This window comes from Pogoniulus pusillus, chromosome 1 (genome assembly GCF_015220805.1).
Source record: "Pogoniulus pusillus isolate bPogPus1 chromosome 1, bPogPus1.pri, whole genome shotgun sequence".
In the NCBI taxonomy this organism is placed as follows: Eukaryota; Metazoa; Chordata; class Aves; order Piciformes; family Lybiidae; genus Pogoniulus; species Pogoniulus pusillus.
In genome coordinates, this window is record NC_087264.1 from 482198 (window position 1) to 499796 (window position 17599).

Sequence of the window (17599 nt, forward strand, 5' to 3'; positions counted from 1 at the left end):
TGCTGCTGCAGGCCACTGGCACCAGCACTCACCTCAGCAGGCTTTACCTTGCCTTAAAGCCTCATTGTCCACTGGCCTCTTGAGACTGACGCCGAGTCATGGAATCCCTTTGGCTGCAGGAGACCTCTACCACCCTTCACTTCAGACATCATCTTAAGCAAGTCTGGTGCTAAACCTTGTCCTTCGGCACCACGTATCTGCCTCTCAAACGTCTCCAGGCATGGAGACTGCCATGTCCCTGGGCAACCTGTTCCAGGGCTTTGCCAACCCTTTCAAAGAACAAGTTTCTCCTCATGTCCAGCCTAGACCTCCCTTGGCACAACTTCAGGCCGTTCTCTCTTGCCCTGTCCCTTGTTCCTTGGGAGAAGAGACCATCCCCCATCTCGCTCCACCCTCCTCTCAGGGAGTCGGAGAGCAAAAGGTCTCCCCTCAGCCTCTCTTACTCCAGGCTAAACAACCCAGTTTCCTCCACTGCCCTTCACAAGACCACCTCAGGCCCCGTTAAGACAAAGCACTGTTCTAACACCCTCACCTTGTTTAATTAACCAGGACTCTTTAGTTTTATAAATGAAGTAGTTATGTGCTAAGCTGAGGGGGAGCAGCTACCAGTTCAACACTGGATTCTTTTAGATGGCATTCAAAAGCTGCTTGGTAAATGGGGTGGAGGCTGATTTCAGTTGAGGACACCAGCGTGGCCCAGCTGCCTGCTAGCCTAGTGTGTCTCCAGACTGCTACTGGAGGAGTTGCTGCCTTTAAGACAATGGTTTGTGTCGTTTGAGGCAAAAATTGGGTTGGTGTTTGAAAAGTGAGGCCTCGTGCTGCTGGCTTAGGGATGGAAACAGAGCATTAGGGGTTGCAGTGGGCCTCTAAAAATCATCCAGTCCAACCTCCCTGCCAAAGCAGGTTCACCTAGGCCAGGCCACACAGGAATGCGTCCAAGTGGGTTCAGAATCTCTCCAGAGAAGAAGACTCCTCAACCTGTTTAGGCAGCCTGTTCCAGGGCTCTCACCCAGTTCCAACCCACCTGCCACGGGCAGGGACACCTCACACCAGATCAGGCTGTCTAGAGCCTCATCCAGCCTGGCCTTAAACACCTCACACCCATTGTAGAAACCTAAATGATCCACCTCAGCTCTTCTAAAGCATTAGAGTCAAGACCACACTTAATCTGCTTTAATGTTTTCCAGGTGGGAGGTGTCCAGGCAGCTTGTGCAGGTTTAATTCTTCCTTCTCAGCAGCTCAGTGATAACCACTGGTTGTGCAAGTACAGCCTCTGTGCCTCTGCTGTTTGCCAGCTCAGCCTGTTGCATCAAAGAGGTGAGTGAAATGATGGCTCCTCCAGAGCTTGGTGGTGAGTGAATGACAGAGCTGTGAGAGGAACTCGTGTCTGGGAAATCTGAGCTTGTAGTTAGGAGTGTTCTAACAGGGGACAGGTGAGCCAAAGGATCAGAGTACAGCTCTCTCCTGCACTCTGATCTCATGGAATCACAGAAGGGGGGGGGTTGGGAGATCATCTACTTCCAGCTACTGCTATGGGCAGGAGCACCATCTACTAGACCAGGTTGCTCAAAGCCCCAGCCAACCTGGCTTTGAGCACTTCCAGGCTTGGAGCCTTGGGTTTGTCTGAGCGACCTGTTCTGGCACCCCCCGCACTCGTGGGGGAGAGGTTCCTCCTAATGCCTAAGTTGAGCTTCTTCCCATTTGAAGCCATCACCTCTTGTCCTGTCACTGCATGCTGTTGTCAAAAGTCCCCCTCCAGCTCTCCTGTAGCCCCCTTCAGATGCTGGAAGGCTGCTCCAGGGTCTCCAGGGAGCCTTCCCCAGGCTTAACAGCTCCAACTCTCAGCCTGTCTTCAAGGGAGAGATCTGCAGCCCCAGCCCTCTGCTGATCTGCGTGGCCCTGATCTAACAGTTCCATGTTCTTCTTCTGTTGGGGTCTGCAGAGCTGGTCACAGCACTGCAAGGGAGTGCTCACCAGGGCAGAGCAGGAGGCTGTGTGAATGCCCTCTGCCTTCCGTCATCCTCAGAATGGGCAACATGTGCTGACAGGACCTTCTGAGGGCCAGTACTGTGGTTTGAGAGGCATGAGCCTAGACAGCAAAGCCATTTGTGTCCTGAGGATGTTCTGCTGCTGTCTTTTGTCAGAGGATGGTCCAGGAGCTTGTTTGCCTTGCGGGAGTCTCTGCCTCGCTTTGTGTACTGAAGGCAATTTGACCACACCTGTGACTTGCTCATCTGCTTAGTTGCTGATCCTCTGCCATGTCTCCTCTGAAGCTCCTCAAGGTTTGCTGAGGGAAGTGTCTCAGCTATCAGCTCTTAGCCTTAAGTCAGGAAACCTGGGTGAGGCTTTGTAGCCTCACGGTGCCTTGGCGTGTGCACTGTGAAAGCCCTAGAGGGGAGCACCAGGGGAGAGTTCACAGCTCCAGCAAAGCTTAGCAAGAGGTCAGCAGCACTTCACTGCTGTTTGCTGCTGCCTACATCAGTGCTGGAGCAGGGAGAGCATTTAAGAAACAGGATCATGGAATCATCAGTTGGAAAAGCTCTTTCAAGATGGTTGAGTCCAACTCTATCTAACTCTGAAGTCTGCTGCTAGCCCTTCTCCCTCAGCACACCTCTTGGGCAGCACCAAGGGTGGTGATTCAGCCACCTCCCGGGGGCCTATTCCAGGCCTTGGCAATCCTTTGGGGAAGAAATCTTTTATCTAGTATTTGAGGTGTGGCCTCTCCTGTGCTGAGCACAAGGAGGCAATCATGGCCCTGGTCCTGTTGATCCAGGCCAGAATGCTGGTGGCCTTCATGCTCAGCTTGAAGTCAGTGACCACCTCCAGTTTCTTGTACACCACCAGATTACAGCCACTCTACCCCAAGCATGTGGTGTTCATGGGGGTGACCCAGCTGCAGGACTCAGCACTTGGCCTTGATCCTCAATCCACCAATCCAGCCTGTCCAGATCCCTCTGGATAGCAGATCAGTGCTCCTCCCAGCTTAGTGTCACCTGCAAACTGACTGAGGGTGCCTCAATGCCCTCATCCAGGTCATAGAATGGTTTAGGTTGGAAGGGACCTCAAAGCTCAGCCAGTTCCAACCTCCTGCCATAGGCCTTGAACACCTCCCACTACAACAGGTTGCTCAAGGACTCAGCCAGCCTGGCCTTGAACACCTCCAGGGAGGGAGCAGCCACAGCCTCCCTGGGCAACCTGTGCCAGTCTCTCACCACCCTCACTGCAAACAACTTCTTCCTAACATCCACTTTCAACCTCCTCTCTCCCACTTCAAACCCATTCTTCTTCCTCCTCCTGGCATTCCCAGACCTTGTCAGTAGTCCCTCCCCAACCGTTCTGTAGGTCCCCTTCAGATCCTGCAAGGCCACTCCAAGGTCTCCTGGAAGCCTTCTCTTCTGCAGGCTGCACAGCCCCAACTCTCTCAGCCTGTACTCATAGCAGAGCTGCTGCAGCCCTCTCAGCATCTTGGTGGCCTCCTCTGCACTGGCTCCAACACTTCCATGTGCTGCTTGTGCCGGGGGCTGCAGAACTGCCCCCAGGACTGCAGGTGGGGTGTGAGGAGAGCAGAGCCAAGGGGCAGAATCCCCTCCCTTGCCCTGTGCCCACACTGCTCTGGCTGCAGCCCAGCACAGGGTTGGCTGTCACTGCTGCTGTAGTCGGAGTGCTTTCAGTTCGAGGAGCTGTGTGCCCGGTCCCTCCTCCGGGGCTCCGCGGGCTGGCTCCAGCGCATCGGCTCCGCGGCTGGCTCCGCGGGCTGGCTCCAGCGCATCGGCTCCGCGGCTGGCTCCGCGGGCTGGCTCCAGCGCATCGGCTCCGCGGCTGGCTCCGCGGGCTGGCTCCAGCGCATCGGCTCCGCGGCTGGCTCCGCGGGCTGCGCTGGTTTCATGGCTGCAGGCTTTGTTAACTGCTTCTCCTTAGGAGAACGCTTCTGGAGCTCTTGGGAAGCGCAGGCTGAGATGTCTCACCACTTACCCACCAAGCTAGCACAGGACTGCAGCAGGCTCTGTGGATGTCTCTCTTGCACAGCTCATCAAATGCTGCTGTGGAAACAAGGGGGGAGAAAAAGTGCATTAAATGGCTTTGTTTCAGCTCCCTTGGGAAGGGGGAAGAGAGGAAACAGATGGAAGAAGAACACTCTTGATTCATCTACCTATCCCCTGCCAGAGAGGCTTGTTCATGTCTAGTCTGGTTCTGTTAGCTCCCAGGGTCCTGGTGCTTCCCTAGGGAGGCTGTTTCACAAACCAACGAGCTTCATGACTAATGATTTTCCACCAGGCTTATGTTTTTCATGCCATTACCCCCTGCTGATGCCTCCTACAGTCATTCTGCCTGCTGCTTGCAGATAACAGCCTCTTGGATCCTAAGGGATTCTGAGCTTGGTCTTCCTCATCTAGCCACTGTTAAGCCTTCTATCGAGCACTTCTTGACATCTGGCTCAGCTCACTGCCAGCAGGTGTTTCAGCTGCTGTTTGTTTGCTGGAGTTAAACCAAAGGTGATAAATCGCCCTGCAGGAGCAGCACAGGTTGAATTTTCTCCCTTCCTCGGGTCTAGATATGAAGCTGTAGGTCCCAGAGCTTTAGAGGGGCTAGAGCCACGTGTTACAGTGCTGATGTTCCCTTTCCAGCTCGGGGGAAGCAGAGTGAAGGAGCTGGAGACCTGCTGCCTAGCAGGGGAGAGCTGCAACCCTAAAGGGCAGTCCCCAGGAGGAGCCAACATTAAGATCTGGAGAAGCTGGAAGTGATAGTTGATTTCTGGGATTTTGGGAGATCTTTTTTGTGGCCTTTCAGTACCCAAAGGGGCTAAGAAGAACACTGGGGACAGACTTCTGAGCAGGGCCTTATATGACAGGACAAAGGCTGATGGGTGTAAACTAAAAGAGGGAGCAACCTGCTTTAGCTGCAGATGTCCCTTCTGACTGCAGTGGAGCTGGAGTAGATGGACCTTAAATGTCCCTTCCCACGATAACTACTCCATGATTCTGACAGGATCCTTGGTTCTGTCTCCCCTAGGAGCAGGAGGTCCTGCTCTTTCCTCTTGAGGCAGCCTGCAGAAGAGGAGGCTCAGGGCAGAGCTCATTGCTGTCTACAACTACCTGCAGGGAGGCTGTAGCCAGGTGGGGTTGGGCTCTTCTCCCAGGCAGCCAACAACAGAAGAAGGGGACACAGCCTCATGTTGTGCCAGGGCAGGTCTAGGCTGGATGTTAGGAGGAAGTTGTTGTCAGAGAGAGTGATTGGCATTGGAATGGGCTGCCCAGGGAGGTGGTGTAGTGGCCGTGGCTGGAGGTGTTGAAGCCAAGCCTGGCTGGGGCACTTAGTGCCATGGTCTGGTTGACTGGCCAGGGCTGGGTGCTAGGTGATTAGCTGAAGGGTGGGAGGCAAGAGGCTGGGGCCAGACTCTTGCCAGTGGTACCCAGTAACAGGACAGGAGGTAACCTGCACAAATTGGAACCCTGGAGGTTCTATCTGAGCAGGAGAAAATAACTCTTTGTTTTGAGGGTGCTGGAGCCCTGCAGCAGGCTGCCCAGAGAAGTTGGGGAGTCTCCTTCTCTGGAGAGATTCCAAACCCATCTGGACATTGTGATCCTGCTTTAGCACCAGACGATCCTTAGAGGTCCCTTCCAAACTCACCCATTCTGTGGTGCAGGATCAAAATGCAGGACTTTCACCTTTTATCAGCAGTTTGCATTCACTGCAGACAAATGCACAGGGCTTCACCTCTGGAGGTGCTTGGTGCATCCCCATACCACCTGTTGCTGCTACTCGCTGAGGTTTGGGGCCATTCCCGGGTTCCTGTGAGCTGTGCCAGTTTAAAACACAGGTACTTGTGTCCTAGATGTTCTGCCAGCTGCCTGGGACATGCCTCAACCCACAGTAACATTTGCCTTGGTAGCATCTGCTCAGCAGCATCTGCCCAGTAACTGGCCAGTTCCTGCCCTACAGCTCACTCCCACAACCCTCTCCTCGTGAAGACCTTACTCAGAGCCCAACCTTCCTTCGAGGCAGTTCCTGCCAGCTCAGGTGTGACAGAGCCTGTGACAACACCTCTCCCATCCACCTAGAGCTGCAGTGACTGCCCTTTCCCTCTGGGTGAGGGCTGCCAAGGGAGGGAACGTCACCTCTGGCACAGGACAAAGAGCTCCTCATAGTTATGGAGATGCTGGGATGCTTCCACCCAGCAGCACTGTCCTGCAGCCAAAGCTTCCAGCCCAATTCATTTGGTCCACGATGATCTAAGCTGGGCACACAATCACCTGCTCCTCACCCCTTATCTTTTCATTAACTCTTAATGAGAGCCTGAAGCTATTTAGGTGGTGAAGATATCACAGAACTCCAAAACCCACTCTCAGAGTGTGAGTGCTGTGCAAGGCAGGCGAGCAAACCCCCTGAGTTCTCTCAACCCTCACCTGCTTTTATGCAGGTAGTTGAGTAGAGGCTCAAGAGCCACATGGAGCTTCGGTCAGAAGCAGCTCAGCTCTCCCTCAGGGGATGTGGTGCAAAGGCCAAAAGGCAGGGCAGGAGTGGGTCAGAAACCTGCCTGGCCTTGAGCCATACAAGGCCCAGGCTCTGTCCTGCTCCTGGCAGCTCCGGGCTCGTGTCCGTGCCTGCGCCACGCAGCCGCACACCTCTGCGGGCTGGGCTTTGTCACCACAGACCAAAGCTCCACCGTCAGAACGAGCCGAGAACGTCTGCAAAGGCAGAGTCACAGAACCCCTGCTTGCACAGGCCAAAACAGGCAGCAAGCACAGGCCTCAAATCAACAAGAGTCTCGCCAAGCGTCACGTTCAGGCCAGGGAACAGACAGCAGAAGGTATTTGCAGCAGGTGGTGCTGGAAGACACCAGGTCCATGCTGACTGCTCCCCACCACTATTCCCCTGCAGCAACGTGGAAAGCAGACCAGAAAGCTTTGACAGTTTTCATTTATTCAGCTTAAACAAAGATAATTTTTATTTCTCCTTAAAAAATAATCAATAAATAAAGCAGACATGACCAAGGAAACACCAGAGCGAGCAGAGTACCAGCAGAACATTCAGGAGAAGCCCCACCCCAGCCTAAAGTAGCTCTCCACAATGAAAGGACTTCTTGTAAGGCCCTGGCTGGCCACCACAATCCAAAGCTTCACCTCTTGATAATGCCCTATTCAGAGACTGAGCATTTGTCACTTGTTACACAAGACACCACTGCTGGAGCCCTTGCTGGTGCTGGCCAAAGTGCTCAAATCCTGCATCCAGCCTCCCAGCAAGAGGGAACCACCAGGATGGACATTTCTCTGCTGCTCTGCAGCACTGCTTAGGTATTTCTCTGCTGCTTTGGAGCTTGTGGCCCTCGGGAGACCCAGCAGAGTGAGCTGGCAGGTGCTCTGTGAAGATGGATCCCCTGCTGCCCATCCCAACCACATTCCCATGGAGAGCAGGTCAATCCCACTCCAGACTGGGGGTACTCTCCCATCCAGCAGCCCAGTTCTCCCCTCACCTTTGCCCTGTTGCAAACCACAGCATCACACAATCATTTAGAGTGGAAAAGTCCTTTAAGGTTGCTTTGGGTTGGAAGGGACCTTTCAAGCTCGCCTAATCTGACCATCTTCAAGCCAGCAGGAACATCTTTGGACATTAAGAAAGAGTTTTTTCCACAGAGAGTGGTCAGGCACTGGAGTGAGCTGCCCAGGGAGGTGGTGGAGGCCCCCAGCCTGGCTGTGTTTAAGGGAGGTTTGGCTGTGGTGCTTGGGGAGATGGTGTAAGGTGAAGCTTGTGGAGCAGGGCTCTAGGTTGGGCTCAGTGATGCTGAGGGGCTTTGCCAGCCTGCATGGTGCTGTGACTCTGATCTTCAACTAAAGCAAGCTGCTCAGAGCTCCAAACAACCTGACCTGGAATGGTTCCAGGGATGGGAATCACTGGGATGTTCTTTAGTCAGAAAATAAATTATCCTGAAAACAAAAGTTATCAGCTAAAGTGCAGGAGCCCTGCAGCCAGGAGGACTTGGAGCATCAGCTCCTGGCCCCTAAGATTCAGCCCTCCCTCAGAAACGGGGACAAATTCAGCTGTGCAAAGCTGTGCCTTTCAAAACTGGAGGTACAAGAAGATCACCAGCACTTTTCAACCCAATGTAGTCACTGGATCTCATGTGAAGAGCAGAACCACAGCTGTTTCTACCCAAGTTAAGCAGCATTGTCCCTGCCCAAGCTATGTCACAGGCTCACAGGTGTCAGGGGCTGGAAGGGACCCAAAGAGCTCATCCAGTCCAACCCCCCTGCCACAGCAGGACCACACAATCCAGCTCAGGGCACACAGGAATACATCCAGACAGGCCTGGAAAGGCTCCACACAAGGAGACTCCACAGCCTCTCTGGGCAGCCTGTGCCAGGGCTCTGGGACCCTTTCAGGAAAGAAGTTCCCCCTTGTGTTGAGCTGGAGCCTCCTGTGCTGCAGCTTCCATCCATTGCTGCTTGTCCTGCCCCAGGGAGCAGTGTCCCCCCATCCTGACCCAGCCCTCAGATAGTTACAGACATTGATTTGATCCCCTCTCAGTCTTCTCTCCTCCAGACTGAACAGCCCCAGGACATAGAAACAAGCAGGCTGGAAGAGAGCTCCAAGCTCACCCAGCCCAACCTAGCACCCAGCCCTGGCCAATCAACCAGACCATGGCACTAAGTGCCCCAGGCAGGCTTGGCTTCAACACCTCCAGGGATGGCAACTCCACCACCTCCCCTCAGCCTCTCCTCACCAGGCAGTGCTCCAGTCCCCTCATCATCCTCACAGCCCTCCCTTGGGCTCTCTTGAGCAGATCTGTCCTTTTTAAACTTAAGCATCATCCTTCCGCAGAGCCTTAACAGCACAACCATGCGCTGGGCTGGACTTTGGCTACCGAGAAAAGAAGCCCAAACCTCTAGAAAAATACAAGGTGAGAAACCCTTTGAGACAAAACCAGAGAGCTTTGGTTCAAAGCCTTCCCTTCAGCAGTCCTCCCTAACCCCGCCGGAACCGAAGAAGCTCTGCTCAGGCTAAGCAGCAGTAAACACCAGTCCTAAGTGCCCATTTACCCAAGAGCAAGCACCCTCCTGGAACGCCAGTGATCACTTTTTGCCAGGATTCAGGCATTTGATGTTCTTTATAGGGACCAATTAGATGTGCAGCAACAAAGCAGAGACCCTTTCTCCGGGAAGAGAGCGTTTGTAACAAGAGCTCCTCCACCAACAGTCCGCGCCGAAGGGGAAGGGGCCTGGGCTGCTACTTGAAGAACCGCTGGAACATGTAGCTCTCCTCGGACACCACATAGCCAAACTTCCTGTAGAAATCCACGTTCTGGGGCAGGCATTCCAGGGTGATTTTGTAACAGTTCAGTCTCTTACTTAGCAGCGTTAGGGTGGAGATTAATCTGAACAAGAGAAAGGCAGCGGTTAGGATAGGACGGGCTCAGGTTTCAGCGGCTGAACACCCACACCTCACAGCTCTTCACTTGGTCACACAGCAAGTTGCTGTTCCAAGCAAAGAACAAAGTGTCACAGAATCTTGGGTCTGACTGGGTTGGAAGGCTGCAGCTAGTCCAAGCCCTCTGCAGTCACAGCTGCAACTAAGACCCCAAACAACCTCACCTAGAACGGTGCCAGGGATGGGACATCTCCCACTTCTCTGAGCAACCTGGGCCCAGAGCACCACAGTTTTGTTCCTTCTTGTCAGTCTGAATTACCCTCTCTTAAACCATCACTTCTTGTCCTATCACAACAGGCCCTGCTCAAATGTCTGTCCCCAGCTGTCTGATCAGCTCCTTTAAGCACACAAAGGCCACCAGGAGGTCTCCTTGGAGCCTTGGCTTCTCCAGGCTGAACAGCTCCAACTGTCTCAGCCTGGCCTCCCAGCATTGCTGCAGCCTCCTCTGGCCCTGCTCCAACAGTTCCATGTCTCTCCTGTGCTGAGGACTCCAGAGCTGGCCCCAGCACTGCAGGTGGGGTTGCAGCAGAACACAGCAGAGGGGCAGAATCTGCTCCCTCCACTTGCTGCCCACACTGCTGGGGATCAGCCCAGGGCACAGCTGGGGCTGAGTGCACGGTGCCAGCTCATGCCCAGCTCTGCACTCACCAGCACCCCCAAGTCCTTCTCAGGGCTGCTCTCCAGTCCTTCACCCCCAGTCTGTGTTGGCAGCAGGGGACTGCCCCAGCCAGCACCTTGCAGCCCATTTCACACCACTGACAGCAGACCCTCAGCTCTCGTGCTCCCAGCTATGCTGCCTTCTGGCTAGGCTCCTTCACACACCTGCCTGGGGAGCACCCACCCTGCAGAGAGAAGGTCCTGCTCGTGAGCTGCCTTTGCTCATAGTATGAAGTGAGGGAACAGAAACCAGCTGATGAATGACAACAGTGATGAAATACTCACAGTTTACCAAGCTGCCTTCCTCTGCACTCCCTGCTTACTACAACATCTTCTATCCTTCCCCTCTGTGAAAACAGAGAGGTGTTAGTCAGTAGGGCACAGCGAGGTCAGCTTCTGCTCCACCTTCCACCTTTGGCTTTTCTCTTGTCTACTCGGAGCCAGCTCCTGCAGTGGTCAGCACACTGTGGACAGTGGCAATCCCCCCTCCAGCAGCCAGCAGGAACTGCACTCCCACCCCGGGGGTTTGTGTCTCTCCAGCTCCCTGTTTTGACACATCTAGCTGGGACTCCACAGCAGCAGATCCTCAGCCATCTGCTCCACCAGAACCCGTCTGACTAGGCCTGGGAGGGCAGGACAGCCTCACACTGCTCACTCTCCTCAAGAAGAGCCAAAGCTCTTTAGCTGAGCACCCAAGGATGGGAGATGCTGTCCAAATGCCTTGGTAGGGTGCCTCAGCACACAGCAACAGGCCAAAGCAGCGTGCCAGGGGAGAGGAGCTCTGGCTGCAGGAGAGGAGTTACCTTTGCACAGGAGTGGGTGAACTTGTGCTCGATCACCAGCGTTGCTGTGGCGACAATCTGGCCAAGGTTGGTGTCCTCCACCACTGTAACGTAGTAATCTCCAGATCTCCTCATGTGCTCAAAGGTTTCTGTGGGAGCAGACACAGAGCAGAGCCAACATCAATCTCACATGAAACTGCTGTCGAAGTCAAGCCCTTGGCACAGGTTCTGAATGCGTGTCACTTGCACAGGGCTCAGCACTGCTCTGCAGGGAAAACCAAGCTCCTCTCCTGCTGAGTAACTCCAACTCTCTCCAGCCTGAGAGAGTTGGAGTTACTCAGCCTGGAGAACAGAAAGCTCCAGGGAGAGTGCTTGGGGGCCCTGCAGTACCTGAAAGGGGCCTACCAGAAAGGCAGGGAGGGATTTTTTACAAGGAGGAGTGGTTTTAAACTAGAGATGGGTAGATTTAGATTGGACAAGGGGAAGAAGTTCTTTACTATGAGGGTGGTGGAACAGTGTGGAAGCCCCATCCTGGAAGCATTAAAGCAACCTGATGTCATTATTGTGACCTTTCACTATCTTAAAGGGACCTACAAGGAAGCTGGGGAGGGACATTTTAGGCTGTCAGGTAGTGATAGGACCAGGGGGAATGGAACCAGGCTGGAAATGGGGAGATTCAGACTGGATGTCAGGAAGAAGTTGTTCAGCATGAAGGTGGTGAGAGCCTGGCAGGGGTTGCCCAGGGAGGTGGTGGAAGCCTCATCCCTGGAGGTGTTTAAGGCCAGGCTGGCTGAGGCTGTGGGCAGCCTGATCTAGTGTGAGGTGTCCCTGCCCATGGCAGGAGGGCTGGGACTGTCTGATCCTTGTGGTGCCTTCCAACCCTGACTGATTCTGTGATTCTGTGTCCCTGCTCACTGCAGTGGGGCTGGACTGGATGACCCTCAGAGGTCCCTTCCAACCCTGTGCATTCTGTGGAAAGCCTGGAAGCTGAAAGTGCCAGAGACAGACCAAGAAGGCAGGAGAAGGAAAAGGAAATGAAACAAAATCCTTTTCCCCAGCTGCCAAGAGAACCCTCCACTGCCAGAGCCCCTACAGATGGTCACTGTGGCAAAGCTGGCACCACAGTCTCAGACCAACCAGTGAAGGAAGCTCAGGCTGCTGCGGAGCAATGGTCAGAGGCCTCACTGTGAGTGCTGCAGTGCTGCATCCAGAACAAGCCAGTGCCCCTCTGCCAGGCTCCTAAAGCTCAGCCTCAGAAGCAGGAATACAATTCAGGCCTGTACCAGCCAAGATGCCCTCCAGGATACCTCACCTGGATCCGAGGCTAAGTGCCAGAGGCTGCCTCAGGGGAGCTGAGCTAATAAACGCCTCTGGCATCAGGCACTCAGCAGACTCACACCCAAGCAGCTTTGCCATCAGTATCCTCTTGTTCCCAACAGCCACTATGGAAATGCCAAGAAATCAAGAGCTACTCACTGATGAACTGCTCTGGGCTTGCAACTCCAGTTTCAGTCAGCTGAGCCAGCACCTTAAAAAAGCCTGTTGTTACAGAAGGGGAGGAGAAACAGACAGCAGTGAGGGACAGACACGCAAGTAGCTCCCTAAAGCACAGATGGCTGGCTGCAGAGAACGTCCCCCTGGGCAGCAGGACCTCTGTACTCAGCACTGGAGAGGTCACACCTTCAGTACTGTGCTGGTTTGGGCCCCTCACTCCAAAGAGGACATTGAGGTGTGGGGGAGTGGGTCCAGAGTAGGACAGCAAAGCTGGGGAAGGGTCTGGAGTGCAGATCTGCTGAGAAGCAGCTGAGGGACTGGGGTTCAGCCTGGAGAAAAGAAGACCTCATCGCTCTCTGCAACACCCTGAAAGGAGGCTGGAGTGAGGTGGGGATTGGTCTTCTCTCACAAGGGATAAGACAAGAGGAAACTGTCTCAAGTTGTGCCAGGGGAGGTAACCTGCTCTGGATGACCCTGCTACAGCAGGAGCACTGAACTGGATGATCTCCAGGGGCCCCTTCCAAGCCCCAGCCGTGTGTGGATGTGTGGAAATGAGCAACCCCAATCTGCGTGGGGATCTCGGGGAAATGCACTTCATCTTCTGGAAGGGTCCCAGAGCCCTGGCACAGGCTGCCCACAGAGGCTGTGGACTCTCCTTCTCTGAAGACCTTCTAGGCCTGTCTGGATGTGTTCCTGTGTGCCCTGAGCTAGACTGGCAGGGAGGTCAGACTGGATGATCTCCTTGGGTCCCTTCCAACCCCTGACATCTGTGATCCAGTTCAGCACCCAGCTTTTCTTTGAGCTGACCATTAAACCAGGCTCACCTCTATTTAAATCGGCAGTGCACAGTGGCCTCAAAATGAGGCCATCTCCTGGATCCAGAGGAGAAATAGCAGGAGAAAAGGTGGTGGTGTTCTGGCTCCAGTCAAGCTCGTGCAGGACCTTTGGGTCAAACATGGGCACGTCATCGGGCAGCGTGGTTGCAGCAGGCATCATGGCTGCAGCAGCTGCTCTGGAAAGAAAAGGCACAGGTAAGGGGCACTGCAGTTGCTGCTGGTCCGGTGTGCTGCCTCCCCTGGCTGCACCACACCATCTGATGTGAGACCTGAGCTGCAGCTGAAGCTCCCCAACCCTCACCAGAGGGTCACAACACCCAGGGTACACTGTGTTCCCCCAGCAGCATGGGCAGCCTGTGAGGAAGGGGATTCTCCCTCTCTGATGCACTCTGCTGAGCCCCCACCTGCAGTGCTGGGGCCAGCTCTGGAGACCCCAGTACAGGAGAGACATGCGCCTGGCGGAGTGGGGCCAGAGGAGGCCACAGAAGTGATGGGAGGGCTGGAAGCCCTCTGCTGTGAGGCCAGGCTGAGAGTTGGGGTTGCTCAGCCTGGAGAAGAGAAGACTCCAGGGAGACTTTAGAGCAGCCTTCAGTATCCAAAGGGGGCTCCAGGAGAGCTGCTTGGACACTTTTTACAAAGGCAAGGAGTGACAGGACACAGGGTGACAGCTTCAAACTGGAAGAAGATCAATTTCAGATTAGCCATTAGGAAGAAATCCTTCCCCGTGAGGGTGGTGAGACATTGGAATAGACTGCCCAGAAAAGCTGTGGGCGCTCCAGGCCTGGAAGTGTTTGCAGCCAGGCTGGATGGGACCTTCAGCAGCCTGGTTTAGCAGGAGGTGTCCCTGCCCCTGGCAGCAGGGTTGGAACTAGATGATCTTTAGGGTCCCTTCTAACTCAAAGCATTCTGAGATTCTGTGGCCTGAAGTCAACACCTGTGGCACTTGTGGTGGTCACCTGGGAGTTCTGTCCTGGAAGAAACAACCCAGAGAAGACACTGGTCCCTCCATCCCTCTGAGAAGGGAAGCATTTTGCTCTCTGAGTCTCCTGAGAAGAGATGAATGCTGTCAGCACTCTGCTCACACCTGGTGGCAGGCACAGGACAGGGAGCTGTCAAGCAGCCCCATCACACAGACGAAATCCCAGGGGATCCAGCAGCCTGCAGTGCCCATCTGGTGTCTGCTCAGGGTGTTTGCACAGCCTGATGCCACCCCACAGCCCTCACTGTCCATGAACTGGGTGAGCACTCGGCTGCCAAGGTGACAGAGTGCTGTTAATGATTAAAGAGAGCTGTGGGGACTGTGTGTTACCTGGAATCAGGGGCAAGAGGAAGTGAGATGGATTTCCCTACTTGCTAGATAACAGGAAACTAATCCTTGGTTTGTCACCCGGGGAACACCTGGTTGGGCTTCTTGTGTGAACAGAGCAGGTCATGGGAACCTCTCCTGAGTTCTGTACTCATCTTCAGACTGACTTGGCTCCCCCACAAAAGTTATGGCAGCCTGATCCTGTTGGACAGGCCACATAGAAATCAGACAGAACAAGGTCTCTTCGCAAAATAAAGCACATCACAGCTTCATTAAGCTGCAGGAGAAAGCACAGGGGTGTGAGCTATGGAGCACCTCAGCCTAGCTGCAGCACTCAAGGCCTCAGAGCTGAAGGTGCTTCTGGGAGCCCAACTGAAAACAGCTCCTTGAAAAACCCCCACAAAATAAGCACAAAACCATTTTCCAGGCCACCTGCTGGCATCTGCTGGCCTTAAAAACCCCCACTCTCACCGCAGTCCTGCACAGAAAAGTGAACCCAAAGCTGCTGGAGCAAGCCAACAGCACCGCTGCTTCTCACCCCCCATCAGTTCCCAAATGGAAAAGCAGGGGAGCGAAGTGCACAGAAAACACAGCCGCACAGAGGAGAGGCAGAAGAACGCAAGCGTCCCGCACGCCTGCCCTGCGCGCCGGCCGTCGGACCGCGGCAGCCCCCGGAGCCCCCCGGTTACGTCTCTGCCAAGCCTCTCTGGTTCAGCAACACATCCGGCACCTCTTGTCCTGGATCCTAACAACACCTGCCTGGGATTCCCGAGTGCCCACGACGGTACCCGATGGATGTTCTGTACAGGCTAAACCTGCTCGGTGCAGCTCCGGGTACAGATCGGGGAGCGCACCGCGCAGGAGGAGAGCACGCAAGGGAACGCAGTCGCTGATGCACCTCAAGCAGTCACTGCACACTAACGGGAGTCATTTCCCGGACTGCCTCTGCCGCAGCTGCAGCAGGAGGAAGGTTCGTGCATTTCCTGGGGTGAGGAATAGGACTTGCTCAATAGCAACAAAACCAAACCCAAACCAAGGGTGAATGCCCGAGGAAGATGATGACCTCTGGCCTGGCTTGATGGCTGGCCCCACTCTGACTCCAAGCTCGGGAGCTGGCCCTGGTGCACACCTGAAGTCTCTCCTGGAGCATCCCAGGCTTCCCACTCGTGTCGGGACAAGGATGAAGCCACGCCGACACCCACAGGACATACTCAGCCCCACCTCCCTCTGCTCTGGGAAGTGGCCAGGTACGCCACGGGTGTCCCTGAAATGAGACACCCCCCCCCATTGCTGGGAGCCAGCGGGTGCTTGGCCAGACCCCTGCCAGCTCTCTGTGGTGCAGGGGACCAGGTGGCAGAGGGATGACAAGCTGCCCGCGGCGCCTGAAGCAGCAACCCTCAGGGGGGTAGGGACCCACACAGCCCACGTGTGGCTCTTCTGGGAGTCCTCACGGCTCCCCTCAGCCGAGGCAGCACCCCAGAGTTGAGAAGCCTGACCGAGCCCTCAAAGGGGGTCCCCTCATCCCCACACGAAGTGCCTCAGCAGGGTCCCCTCACCTCACAGCCAACTGCCGGAGGAGAGTCCCCACACCCCCTCACCAGGAACTCAGCCTCCTGGGAGTCCCCAGACCGCACCGCCTGGCACCAGCCCCTCACGGGGGCGGCCACCTCACACATAGCCCCTCGCCGCGGTGCCCACAGCTCTGCCTCGCTCCCCTCGCAGCCCCCTCAGGAGAGCCACCCGCACGCCCTGCCGCCGCTCCCGCCCGCACTCACCGCACACGAGGCCGCGGCGCTGCTGCCGCCCGCACTCACCGCACACGGGGCCGCGGCGCCGCTCCTCCCGCAGCGCTCCCGCCCGCACTCACCGCACACGGGGCCGCGGCGCCGCTCCTCCCGCGCCGCTCCCGCCCGCACTCACCGCACACGGGGCCGCGGCGCCGCTCCTCCCGCGCCGCTCCCGCCCGCACTCACCGCACACGGGGCCGCGGCGCCGCTCCTCCCGCGCCGCTCCCGCCCGCACTCACCGCACACGGGGCCGCGGCGCCGCTCCTCCCGCGCCGCTCCCGCCCGCACTCACCGCACACGGGGCCGCGGCGCCGCACGGACGTGGCAGGGGGCGGGGCCGGACGCCCTGAGCGCACACCGAGCGCAGCCAATCACCGCCCTCCGGCCCCGCCCCGGCCCGGTGACCTCCCGAAGCGGTCCCGCTGCCGAGCGCCGATTGGATGACGCTCAGCGTGGCCGCGCCCCCGCCTCCAGGGAGGCCCCGCCCCCTGTGACGCAGCGCTTGGAGCCGGGGCAGGATGGGGCCGGATGGGGCCGGACCGTGCGCGGCGCTCAGCGGCTGGCGCTCGGCGGACGGCGCTCGGCGGACGGCGCTCGGCGGACGGTGCGGTGCTGCGCGGCTGCGCGGCGCGGCGCGGCCCTGCTGCTCCTGCTCCGCCTCCTGGCACTCCAACCTGTCCCCAGGAATGAGGCGGGTGACGAGGGCCGGGCAGTGCCCCTGAGCTCAGGGAGCGATGTCTCCTGCAGTGGGGTGTGCGGATGTTGTTTCCGCCTTGAATACTGACCTCAGTTTTGGGCCACTCCAAGAAGGACATTGAGATGCTGGAGCGTGTCCAGAGGAGGGCAACGAAACTGGTGAAGGGGCTGGGAAACAGGTGTGGGGAGGAGCGACTGAGGGAATCGGGGTTGTTTAGCCTGGAGAAAAGGAAGCCAGAGGAGTCTTGGCTCTCTGCAGCGCACCGAATGGAGGTTGGCACCAGGTGAGGCTTACTCTCTTCTCCCGAGAGTACGAGGCACGGGAGGAAATGGCCTCAGCTGCGCCATGGGAGGCTTAGGGTGGGCGTTAGGAGCACTTTCTTCCCCAAAAGAGCCGCCAGGTCCTGGGCAGGGCTGCCCAGAGCAGTGGTGGAGTCTCCAGCCCTGGAAGGCTTTAAGAGCCGCGCAGATGTGCCGAGGGACATGCTGCAGTGGTGGGCTTGACAGTGCTGGCTTAGAGGTTGGACTTGGATGATCCTGAAATGATTTTTCTCAAAGAAAATGGTTCTGTGACTCTAAAGGTCTGGTGTTCTGGTGAGCTGCAGGGCGTTCTGTTGG

General features: G+C 56.3%; 2 protein-coding genes across 7 annotated transcripts; one reads left to right on the forward strand and one right to left on the reverse strand.

Moving 5' to 3' along the window:
• Positions 1-6904: 6904 nt before the first annotated feature.
• GNPNAT1 (glucosamine-phosphate N-acetyltransferase 1) lies at positions 6905-16423 on the reverse strand. Of its 6 annotated transcripts, none has more exons than XM_064143395.1 (6): positions 16366-16423; positions 13181-13363; positions 12339-12401; positions 10884-11011; positions 10366-10427; positions 6905-9370 (listed from the first exon to the last, which is right to left on the reverse strand). In XM_064143395.1, exons 2-6 carry the CDS (start codon positions 13350-13352, stop codon positions 9223-9225), a joined length of 573 nt encoding a protein of 190 aa, XP_063999465.1. In that variant the 5' UTR covers positions 13353-13363; positions 16366-16423; the 3' UTR covers positions 6905-9222. The 6 variants fall into 6 exon arrangements, with proteins under 6 accessions (XP_063999465.1, XP_063999624.1, XP_063999543.1 ...); XM_064143554.1 differs by having other exon boundaries at positions 13181-13368; positions 16366-16413; XM_064143473.1 differs by having other exon boundaries at positions 16313-16400.
• Positions 13351-16975, forward strand: LOC135180231 (uncharacterized protein DKFZp434B061-like). Its single transcript, XM_064152621.1, has 4 exons — positions 13351-13387; positions 14975-15468; positions 16062-16889; positions 16970-16975. The coding sequence occupies exons 1-4, from the start codon at positions 13351-13353 to the stop codon at positions 16973-16975; spliced, it is 1365 nt and encodes a 454-aa protein (XP_064008691.1).
• The last annotated feature ends 624 nt before the right edge of the window (positions 16976-17599 follow it).